At 39.1% G+C, this 12,724-nt stretch overlaps 1 protein-coding gene across 2 annotated transcripts in view; it reads right to left on the bottom strand.

Moving 5' to 3' along the window:
• CCDC50 (coiled-coil domain containing 50) overlaps window positions 1-11,923 on the bottom strand; it is a 78,658-nt gene extending 66,735 nt beyond the window's left edge. For both annotated transcript variants that reach the window (XM_059163137.1, XM_059163136.1), the window contains exon 1: window positions 11,754-11,923. In XM_059163137.1, coding sequence (XP_059019120.1) covers window positions 11,754-11,802 — 49 coding nt within the window. In that variant the 5' untranslated portion in view covers window positions 11,803-11,923. The remainder of the gene's footprint in view (window positions 1-11,753) is intronic.
• Window positions 11,924-12,724: the final 801 nt, after the last annotated feature.

The following is a 12,724-nucleotide window of genomic DNA, read 5'->3' on the forward strand; positions in this document are numbered from 1 at the left end:
GAGATCATATGATAGTTGTCTTTTTGTTTGTTTTTTAATTGAAATAATAGCTGCCTCTAAGCATAAATGTGTTTTTTACAGCACTGCCTGTTTTGAAAGCAGTGTCACCTCCTAATATATCATATGAAGCTGAAAGAGGCTAAACAGTGCACCTTAAGTTAGACAACCATTCCAAATTAAGCACAATTGGACATATCCATGCCCAAAGCAAAAACTCTTTGAGCTCTTTCTTGCTCGTGCTTTCCCACCTTCTTTTGATCATAAACCACTCCGAGTTTGCAATCTGTACATCCATCCCTTTAGTCTCCAACCCAAAACTTTCAGATTTTTCAGTTAGCTCCCCTTGTATTCAAAAACTTTAAGAATACATATTATGCTTATCTGTTTAGTTAAAGATTTATAAGAACCTTGCTCCCTTTATGTCAAAATTAATCTGAGAGAAAAATAGCAAACAAAAATTCTGAATGGAACCTAACATCATCTATTAAACTTAACTGGATGCTCTAGTAACAGTGACAAAATGATACTATATAACATTCCTGGAATATATGCAAATATCAGCATTATCTTACATAACTAAAGTCAATCCATAAACAAGCAAGCTCACTGTCTGCAAAGGAAATTACTGTGTGTTTAGGCCTTGATTTAACTTTGATACCAATCAACATCTTATGGAAATTTGAAAAATGGAAAAAAAGACAACAAAAAGTAAAAGCGACTTGTTCCTTGTCCTCGATTCCTACCCCAGTGAATTCACGCAAATAATAGGTCTTAATCTAGTGTCATTAGTTCAGTTAGCTCAGGTTAGTCTGCCCACTGAGCACAAGCTGTCAGACAGTCTGATAAGTTTTCTGGAGTATCTCTCATATGTAAGGATCCAAAAAAGAAATTGAAATTCGTCAGCAACCAGTCTCATGTTAAGAGAAAGGGAGTAAATTAATACAGAGAATGATACACGTTGCTTACAGAAATAAGTAGTTCAAAGAGGCTTGAAGAAATTACAAAAAGAAGCAGGGCAGACTTAACAGAAAATGAGCACTTGAGAGAGGCCTGGTGGGGTGTTGAAATAGGCAGATTTGGATAGTGTAGAAGGAAACTCCAGGCAGGGCAACAGGGCTCACAGGAACAACAGTCTGGAAGAAGTGAAAAACTCAAAGTATTACAAGGCGACTTGAATAGTAATGTCAAGCTTGATTGCATACCACTACATTTTACAGAAAGTTTTCATATCCATTTCTTCAGTTAACTGTCATCACAAGCCCATGTATTAGGCACAGTATACATTATCTCCAATAAGCTGATAATAAAACCAAAGCTTAGAGATACGGAGTATTATCTCTAAGTTCTTAAACCTAATAGGTGGTAAATAGGAGATATGAAACCAGGTCTTACAAGTCTAGGTTGAGGGTATTTCCTTTTAGAAAGAAGTCAGTCTGCTGAAGTTAAATTTTATACTGTAAGTCTGATTTCAATGAGGAAGAATTATTTAATATTTCAGTAAACTAGAGCAAATACTGCAAAATAATTATAGGAGGAGCTCAATTACTAAAAAGATGCTTGGCAGAGGTGTATAGAGTAAAAATGTAGCCTCCTTCTATATTTAAAATGAAAAAGAAAATGAGAGACATATCACATATTGCCAAGTAAACAGGGATTAGAAACATCTGCATTTCTTACCTCCCTTCAATTGGCATAAATCTTTTCAACATCTGTTCCCCACATTTTGTGGGGAACATAGGGAGAGAACCCATAAATAGGGAAGAGAAATTTGGGGTGGCTCAGTGGGTTAAAGCCTCTGCCTTCAGCTCAGGTCATGGTCCCAGGGTCCTGGGATCAAGCCCCACATTGGGCTCTCTGCTCAGCAGGGAGCCTGCTTCCTCCTCTCTCTCTGCCTGCCTCTCTGCCTACTTGTGATTTCTGTCACATAAATAAATAAAATATTTTTAAAAAATAGGGAAGAGAAAGTAAACTTAAAAAAAAAAAATGTTGATTAACCCAAATATGAATAGCTGAACAACACCCTAGTCATTTCTGTTCTACAATCTAGAGAGCAAGTTTTCATGTTTTACACAGTAACCAATTATGAAACAGAAAACAAATTTAGAATCTGGAGACAATCTGTGGTAGACAGGTACCCTCCAGGTTTTAAGTGCCAATGAAAACTTCACATATCCAGAAGAGGCTTTGTAGTAAGGACTTCACTCAGTAATCACATCCAACTGCCCATGGTATTTCAGCAATGTCTCTTTAGCTGCGTGATCACCAGTATCCATTTACTCTGATGAATTTATTAGAATCCTCCTTTTTACTCACAAAGTGTCTGGGTTTGGCCTATAAATTCTGTGGCAACCCTGTCTTAAGCCTAGTAGTTTTCCTAGTATGGGAAGCTTGAGAGTCACTGACACGAAGTTCCTGGACTTCAGGGATGTTAAAAGCACAGTAAACTGGGGTCTACCCATAACTCCCTAATCATTTCTAAACCTCCAATCTCTCCTCTCCAACATACACACATAGCCAAGATGACCTTTTGAAGATCGGCTCTGTGAAGCTCTAATGAGATAACTATAAAAAGATACGAAGAAATGCTTTGTGGGTCCACTAAAGCCCTATTTGAAATAAGGTCTGACCATGGAAACCTAGGAAAACAAGAGAAGCAGACAAGTCCAGTTAAAATCCAGCCATCAGGGATAAGATAAGGGACCTTTTGTAGGCAAAGCCAGAAAGTGATCTGTAAATACAGATATTGAGAATGGGCAGTTCTTTCCAAATAGCTGTTGGCCCAGATGTTAGAGCAAGCTCAAGTAGTACAGATGGGATGATAACAATCTTAATCAAGTCTTTCTCTTTCTCTACTTCAGGTTTCCCATCTAGACAACAAAGTCTTTTTGAAAGTATTTGTCAAACCCTAACATTCTGTATTTTACAGACCCTCATAATATTAAAGGAAAAAAAAAAACAATATTTTAAAGCATTTGATAGGAAAGTGCTCCTAAAACATTAACGTAATTAATGCAATAAACTACGGACTCCTCTACACAGTCAATTAAAAAAAAAAAAAAAAAGACAGGAAAAAAATGTTGTTGATTGAGGGGCAGTGAAGAAGGAAAGATACCCTTATAAGCCACTCACACTTTTTCTATTTGCAGTTAAAAATCCCGGAGTAAAGTTAATGGATTAAGTGACTCAGCTTTTATGACTCATTAGAAAAATAAAAGCCAAAAGTCCAGTGGAGACTCCCCTGATATTTGGTCACTGAGGAGCTGTGTTGAGACTGGAAACACTCCTCACACACTAAACTTTCGAAACCTAATGGTCAACCTAGGTACTTCTGATAGAAGTTTCTAAGAAGACTAAGTAACACTTCCTTCATGCAAAAGTCAGTAACACATTTTGAAGAGAGCCAGTGATAAGCAGTAAGCTAAAAATCAAATTATTTAAAAAACTGAATCTGTTTACTCATCCAATTCATTCATGAAAGCCCACAGACCCTTACTCAGAGCTGACATACGAAATACTCTTTACACATGGCTTCTATCTAGAGAATCAATTTTTAAGTACCTAGAAATATATAGAGAGTGTAAATATATTCTTCCAAAAAAAAAAAAAGAAAAATCAGGATTTGTCTATATTTTTAAAAGTCACTATCAATCTAAAACACACTATCATAGGAATACAGTCAGCAATAGTCAACGACACCGACATATTAAAGAAAAGTTGTAATGGATGCTCATGGTGACAAATGAATATCAAAAAAAAAAAAAAAAGTTAAATAAGGATGTTTTTTAAAGTTTCATCAAAAATGGTCCCGCAAAACCTACTATTTGTTCCTATAAAGTACCAGATAATAAAAAGTTTAAGCTTTGCTGGTCATATGGTCCCTGCCGCAATTACTCATCTCAGCCTTCGTAGCGTGAAAGCAGACACAGGCAATATGTAAACAATGAACATGGTTTTGTTCCAATAAAACTTTACTTATAGAAACTGAAATATGAATTTCAAAGCATTTTCATATGTCATCAATCTTTCTCTTTTTTTTCAACCATTAAAAAATATAAAACCCATCCTCAGCTCACCTGCTGTGTGAAAACAAAGAAGTAGGTAGGCTGCATTTGTCCATGGTCCATAGTTTACAGACCCCTACCCTAGAGGAACAAATTCCAATTACTAGAGAGGGGGATTTAAAAAAAAAAAGCCTGCTCAACATTCTTGAACACTGACAGAGAAATGAGTTGCCACTACAAAAACTTGAGAAATTATAGAGTAGAGAGGATTCCTGCACTAGGGTGACCACGGTATTCTCGTCAGTATACTGCATTGGGAAAATCCAAATGTATAATCTGGGTATAAAAAAACTACAGACTCCTGGGACCACATCCAAGAGATTTAGCTGGTATCTAGTAGGGCCAGCAATGTGTTTATAGTGAAGCTCCCATCATGAACAGTCTAATGTTGCACCAAAGTTTAAAAACCATTGACATTTGCAAAATATATATCTGATATAAGACCTGACTCCACAATGTATAAAGAACCCTCAAAACTCAATAAAAAGAAAACAGCATAATTTTTTTAAGAGGGGCCAAAAGCTTAGAACACACACTTCAACAAATATGTAAGACTGGCAAATAAGCATAAGATAAGAGGCTTAATATCATTAGTTATTAGAGAAATGCAAACTAAAGCCACATGTATTATTATACACCTATTAAAATAGCTAAAAGTAAAAAACAAAAACAACAACAAAAAACCCTTGACAATGCAAAATGCAAACTGTGGACAAGGATGCAGAGCAAGTAGAGCTGGTGGGATGGTGGGAATGCAAAATAGTACAGCCACTTCGAAAAACAGTCTGGCAGTTTCTTATAAAGCTGTACACTCACCATATGACCCAGCAATCCCACCATAAGTGCTTACCCAAAAGAAAAGAAAATTTTCTTTCACCAAAAAAACCTCTCTATGCAAATGTTTACAGGGACTTTATAACCACCAAAAGTGAAAACAACCCAAATGTTCTTCAACAAGTGAATGGATAAGCTAACTGTGGTACAGCCAAACACTGGAACTCAACAATGAGAACAACCAGAATTACTAATACAAACAACATACTATCAGATACATTAGGCTAACTGAAAGAAGCTAAACTCAAAAAAGTACTTACTGTATGAGCCAAATGATATGACATTTTTGCAAAGGAAAAAATTATAGTGGCAGAAAACAAATCAATGGCTAATGGGAGACAGGGAAAAAGGGTAGAGAAGTTTGGGGGTTATGTAACTGTACTGATCTTGACTGTCGCAATAATTACAAGACTATGCATTTGTTACAATTCAGAACTGTAAATTAAGGATGAGTTTTTACTGCAAATAAATTATACCTCAGTAAATCTGACTAAAAAGGAAAAAAATACTGATATTTAAACAAAACTGATTACACCTTGTTCTGGTTTATGAGAAACTTTTCTCTGTTTTAATGTTAGTGTACATGGTTACCAACCATCATATGCATACATACATACTTTAATGTATGTGGAGGATTTTTTGTAAATGAAATGATGTAAAATAAATGGGTGTGTGTATGTTTGTGCACATTTGTCATGACTTCTAATGGTAATATCTGGGAACTCTTTTGCACTGGTTTCTAAATTCAAACATCTGGGGATAAATGGACTAAATAATCCCTAAGATCCTTCTGCATATATAAGCCAATTATCCTTTGTAGGTCTTATTCAAGATCTAGGGTATCCTAATTTTACCTTTTGAAGCACAGGTCACCTTTAAGTGGGTCATCAGTTAAAAATATTAATTCAACAGACCTTCCATAGCTACTTCTGAAACTGCAAATACAGCTAGGATAGGTTTGTTTTTCCCCCATGACTCAGAGTGATTCATTTTAAAAATATGCTCGTTGTACTTAGAAAACTAGGATTTCAAGCAGAGTTCCTTAAAGTTTTGTGGTATCTATAAATGCTTTCTTTATTAGCAGAATATCACATAGCTTTTTATCACTAAGGCAAATTCATTTATTGCAATAAAAACTCCTATACCCCTGGCAAGGAGTGTGGAAAAACCATGGCCTATAGCTTTCTTTGAGTTTATTTCCCTATATGTTCAAAGTGTCCAAGCCTTTAAAGTTTAGCCCCATCAGGTAGAATACAGCAGAGAACATTCACAGTTTGTTTGTTTGTTTGTTTTTTAAATACAGCATTGAGGCAAGAGTGCGACTTCCCACACTTCACTCAATAATTCATTTGATGAATCAAAAATAAAACCTAAAAAAAGGTTTAATTAAAAAATAAAGCCTATATTATCTCATTCATATCAAAAATTATCCCTAAAGTAATGCCAAAACATCACTGAAATTGTTCTCATTATTTTCATTCAACTGTTCTAAACATAAGATAGTATTAATGAAAAACAGTAAAAATTAATCTGATGTATCTATAGAGTAATTTAAAAGAGAGAGATGACAAGGGGAAGGAGGAAAAGAAAGAAAAAGGGAAAAGGTGGTAGGAAAAAAAAAGAAAATGGGGGAGGAGGAGAAGGTAAGATAGGAGAGAATATTTGCAGCTTTAAATGTTTCTAATTCTAGCCCCAATGTGCTAATTCCTAGCTACTTAACCTCAGCAGTTCAGTACACTCACTTCCCCGTTCTATCCCTAAGACTTTCCTCTGGAAAATAAGGAGGTTGGTTGGGATCAGTGGTTTTTAATGCTTTCTACTCTGAGATGCTTTGATTAAATATCAATTAATTTTACAGTTGACACATAGAAGAAGTTGTTCTTTAGGTATCTATTAGTTTAAAAAAATTCAATGACTTAAAAATAGTTTATTAAAAATCATAATTTACAAATGATAGTTATATCCATTTTTAAAAATTAATTCAAACAAGAAAGCATTGCATCTTTGCACATAGCAACAAACTGGAAGAGTTTTCCTTTTTCCTTTATGTTAGAGGCACTTGGGGTGCAGTATAAATTTAGAGGGTTCTTTACAGCAACTCCTTGAACTCTACACAACTGCCTCTCCACTACAGTGAATGAAGATCATGTCCATGCGCCACAGGGCATGCTTTATTGTGAAACTACCCTTGCATAACAGGTGGCACACAGTAGATAAACACTTTTTTTTTTTTTTTTTTAAGATTTTCTTTATTTATTTGACAGACAGAGGTCACAAGTAGGCAGAGAGGCAGGCAGAGAGAGAGGAAGGGAAGCAGACTCCCCGCTGATCAGAGAGCCAGATGTGGGGCTCGATCCCAGGACCCTGGGATCATGACCTGGGCGGAAGGCAGAGGCTTTAACCCACTGAGCCACCCAGGCGCCCCAGTAGATAAACACTTTTTAAAAAATATGTATCTAAGATTCTTTCCAACTTCCAAATTGTGAGATAAGTGCTTTAAACCCATTACTCAAAGAAAAATCAAAACCACAAAAGAGCATTTGTTAGGTGTTTTCACTAAAATTTTATTCTTAATAATGATTACCTCCAAGGACAGAAGAAAAGCATAGAATTCTTTTTTCTTTTTCTTTTCACTTTTTGTTATACATATCTACATAGAATAAAATCTATTTTTAAGATTCACCTATGAGAAAATAAACATTAGGGAAAAAAGATTAGAAGTTTTTATACAAAAAAAAAAGTATTTCTTTAATAAATTTAATTCTGGCACTATGATCTGTAATCCCTATGGATAAAAGGCATTATCCCTGCCCTTTAAGAGCCTAGACTCTGAAAAGGAATATAAGATATTATTTTTAATATATAATAATAATATACTACAACAGAGGTATGATTCCTGAACCAACAGGGAGCATTTAATAATATATTCATTCATTCATTCATTCACATATGCAAATATTTGCTAAATATTTTCTGGCTATGTGAAAGACCTGAAGCCAGATGAGGGTAAAGAAAGATAAATAAGATACAGATCTCCCAAGTCAGGTAGATCCAGCCATTGTCTCCTTAAAAAACAGCAACAACAACAACAACAAAAACCTGCTGTATAATTCTGAAGAGAGAAAATGAGTTTGCCCTGGAGCCAGATGCTGTATGTCTGACAGATACTTCCTTCACATTACATGCCTAGCGTGCGCATGGTACGCTTTAGATCTCTGGGAAAACTTGCTTAATTTACTGCACCAGACCTAATTTTGTATCTTTCCCCTTAAAATTCTGGATGTGTGCCATTAATTTAATTTACCTCATTATACCACTGGGGTGTTCTGAACCTAAAATGAATCAGTGCTTTCAAGACATATTTCTGAAAATTTATTAAACTTTATTTTTCACAAAAGAAAAAGATTTTCTTTCAGAATAGCTAGCTGCTTTTACTTCAAGAAATAAGTCACTAAGTATATTGATTCAGACACACACGCACACACACAGAGTTAACGAACTCTGGAGATGGTGGAACTTTCCATCTGAAGAGTAGTACAAACACGTAATACATAATGCATTTCTTACTACTGTAAGAGAAGAAATAAGAAGCCTGGCAGTAGCAACTGATGTGTTGTGCTAAATGGCTATAAATGGAAAAACTCAAATGCCTATATAATTACAAAGGAGTTGGTAAAAGTTTAAGAGTCTAGAAATGGCTTTGATGGACAGGCTAATATTAGTTTTTAGAGCAACATTTTAAGAGTTAAAACTCTGTTAGACAGAAGGAGCAAGATTATGATGATAAGTGAGCCACTCCAATTAAGTAGCAATATGGGAATCTAAGTGGAGGGGGCAAATAGGAAAGTGAGGGGTCTGGACTATTGCGTCAGAAAGAAAATTCAGGAAAGAAGCCAAAACTGACCAAAAACCTAAGTCTGCCAACTGAAGACAAGCATTCATTTTTTAGAAAAATATACTCCCAGTTCCGATCTAAACTAAGAAACTTAAAGAATACTGTTGGAACCTGACCTGACTATACCTTTGTCTAACATTTGCAAATTGCATGATGCATTTGAATTATACATCTACTGATTTAAGAAAACAATGGCTGGAATTATTTCAAATCTTGTTGGGTAGAAGTTCAAATGTTTCAGGAGAAATAAAGGACTATTCCTAAACATTGGCAACAGTAATTGCATTACAAAAAGTATGTGTGTTCCAAATTCGCTTTTAAACCAGAAATAATGATGTGTGTTGACATTTAGCTAGACTTAATTCCTTTCATCTACATATGAATTCAAATGTGTCCCTTTTTCTCCTACTTTAAGAGATTTCCTAAGGTAAAAATACTACTGTAATTTTCTTTTTTTTTAAAGGTCTGTCCAAATGATGAAATCTTCAACCACCTTAAAAGTAAGTAAGCAAGCACTGGATTTTAACATAGAACAGAAAATTTTAAAATATTCCCTGATGTCAGCAGTTACCCATGACCTCTGTTGAGATGTTCACAACAAAGGTCACAGGGCTCCCCAACCCCTCCCAAAGAAAAGGCAGTGTGAAGCCACAGACATCCATTGCATTATTTTTAATCTCCATTGGAATCCACCCTATGACCCCAAATCATAATTGTATATGAATCTACCAAAGTTTAGATTGAAAGGAGAAGTGGAGGAGACGGATTTTAAAAACAGTTTAAAAATCTATGCCAGGATATTAAGCAACTTACCACTAAACTTCCTTTACAAACTGAGTTGGAGTTTCAGTATTGAGAACAGTATTGAGAACTGTGTGTATTTTACCGAAACATGGGCACCAGCTTTATTCTCTTTAAATTAGGGTTCAAAGACATTGTTAGGGAATTACTGGGCCATAATTAAGAGTTATATTACAAAAAGATACCCTTTATTAGACTTCAATGCATCTCAGGTCAAAAACTACACCCATTAGGAGGTTCCTAGCCTAATACAGCATTTCCTTTGAGGATCCTAGAACCAGAAAATTCAGATGCTTACAAAGACAATGATCTCTACAATTTCTAACCACCTTTGAAATCAATCAGTATTTAATTCTAACTTAATCAAAGAGCCACACCAAATTTCCTTCCCACTTTACCCTATCATGCAAACTGGATCGTCAAACACCACATTATGCAAAGTGAAAGCCAATTTGAATGTGCTAAAATTCCAGAGTTTAGGAATAGAAACATCTTGCATTTTTAGATGGAAAGTGTTTTTTAGAATCCCTTGAGAAAGAAAGTACTAGAATAAATCATTCATCATTCATGTTTTGGTTAGAAACCAGAAGACCTAAGAGTCATACAAATGCATATTCAAAAAGTGAGTTTCAAGTTTGTTCCAGGTCACAAACAGGTACAGGGGGCTGGGTAAAATCACAGCACTACATGATTAATACTTAACCTGTTAAGGTTGTGTTTGAATTCCAGTGTTCACTCTACCCATCGTCCACCCCCAAAAAAGCACAACACATCACATAGGGTCACTTTTTCTTTAGAGATATCCAACACACTGATATCTGTCCATAAAACTCCAATCCAAAAGTCTAAATACAACCAATCTCAGAGACTAGTACTTTCAAAGTCTTATCTGCTTTTCCTCCCACTCAAGCAACAGACCTGACACTGCTGTGAAAACTACATTTACATGAGAATACCTGAATAGTCACCATGGCCGAGCTGGAAATTGAAAGGTTGAAAGATCTCAGGCCTAAACTCTCAGACCCTTCAGGAACAATAGGGCAAGCCTGGCCCCATTAAAAACTCTACGTAAAACCAGTGACTCTATCTCCTAGTGTTCCGAACTCTGGGAAAGAAAGCAGTGAAGCCTACTTGGTATTTTGGGGTGGGCCTGAACACCCACAAGACCATCAGAGTCAAATCAAGCTGTCACTGAAACATGCAGTTCCAAGAAAGCAAAAATTCTTATTTTCAATTCCACATTTCCAGGACACCCCAGGCCACATTGTTCAGCTGAAACAATTGACATTCACAACAAAGACAACCTTTGCAAGCCTGGATAGCACTCTGTGATTTCCACACTTCCGGGGCCAAAGAAGAGCCAAAGATAACTAAAGGTTAAGGTGATCCAGCACCTACAATTTCAACAAAAAAATGCTAGATCCTGGAGCAGACAATCAAGAGCAGAGGAGGGAAGTCAAAAGGCTACTTGCCAGTGGCTAAATCAGATCCGTACTAATCAACCATAATTTCCCAGGACATCAGAATAAAGAGCCCTTAAAAATCAAGGTCACCAGTCAGTCCCCTGTTCCCCCTTGCCCCTGCTTTTTCTAAGAAAAAATGCTTATAGCAACTTCCCATCAGCCTGCCCGCACTGGGCCGTGCCAAGACTGAACTTTTAAACCTTGAGGGAGGTGGGAAAGTCAGCCAGCCAGCCGCTGGGCTAGTTAAAGCGGAGAGAAGGAGGGAAAGAGTCAAGTTTCAAAACAAAGGCTCCACAAGGAACTGAATATCAACCCCTCCCCACTTTCTAGCCTTCAAGCCAGCTAGGCTGGGCCTTGATTTTTAAGGACACAAATAAGTCAGATTTACCCAGCTCTCGAGCGTTCACCAACGCTTTGCTCTGCGGTAAAACATTCTGCACAACCACTTGCTGAGGGTGGTGCCGTCCTCTCTCCCCCCACTTGCTCGGGGGAAGAAATCGGGCTCATTAAGTAGTGACTCGCCCAAGGTACCACAGTAGCGCCTCAAGTCAATTCTGTCCCCGACCAAGGCGCCAGGGCCAGGGCACCGGAGGCGCCCGCGCGAGGGCCTCGGGGGCCAAAAGGACGACGTTCCCCGCCCGGAGAGAGCCAGGCTGGGAGAGGGGAGGGGCCCCGCGCGCCTCGCGCCCCGGCCCCTACCTTCCTTGACTCCCGGCAGCTTGGACTGGTCGATGGTGACTTCAGCCATGTTGGGCCGGGGTCCCGGCCGGCCCTCGCCGCCCTCTTCCCCGCCCGCTACCTTGCCGCCGCTGGCCACAAGCGCGGCCCCGCGCGCAGCAGCAGCGCCCGACGCGGCGCAAAGTCCGGCCGGCAGCGCGCCGACCGGGGGGAGGAGCGGCCTCCGCGGAAGGGCTGGCGACAAAGGCGACCGGAGACCCGGCCCGGCGCCCCAGGCTGGCAGCCCAGCCACCCCGCCGCAGCCACCTGCTCCCGCGCCCCCGGCCCCGACCGATACCAAATCTCCGGAGCCCGGAAATGAACCCGGGCCGTCCAGTACGGAGGGAGAGAGGAGACAGAAAGGCGGGCGGGCAGGCGGGCAGGCGGGCGGGCCTGGGTGGGGAGGAGGAGGGGAGCTGCAGGTCTGTAACCGCAACTGCGAGTGGCTGGCGAGCGAAGATCGGCGCCCGCGGCCGCCTCCCTGCTGTCTCCTTTGTGCCGCGCGACGCCCCCGAGGCTGGGGCCCCCCTGTGCCCCCGCCCCCGGGCCCTGCCTCTCTTATCCTCGGAGGGTCGCGTCTGTCGGCGGGGCCTTTGTGTCCTGAAGGCCTCAACAAAAGGGCCACATGGGTTACCCAGAATATGACCGGTATTGTCACCAGAGTCTACAGCATTCTGTGCCCTGGTTCCGGGCTGAGATTCCCTGCTGCCTGGCTCTCTCAGGCGTTCCTTGCCTCCCGGGATTAGTGGAAAGATTATATATGGACTCGGAAAACCTCTAATACAACCTACAGAACTAGACAACAGCTGATATCTGGGCCAGTTTAGAGAAGAGAGCGTTCACAACCAGCTGGAGGAACTGAGTCATTCATTCATCAAAAAACGCATGACTGTCTACCAAATGCGATGTTAGGTACTGGGGGTGTTTCAGACGTTCCAGACATTATCACATAT

This window comes from Mustela lutreola, chromosome 2 (genome assembly GCF_030435805.1).
Source record: "Mustela lutreola isolate mMusLut2 chromosome 2, mMusLut2.pri, whole genome shotgun sequence".
Classification (NCBI taxonomy): Eukaryota; Metazoa; Chordata; class Mammalia; order Carnivora; family Mustelidae; genus Mustela; species Mustela lutreola.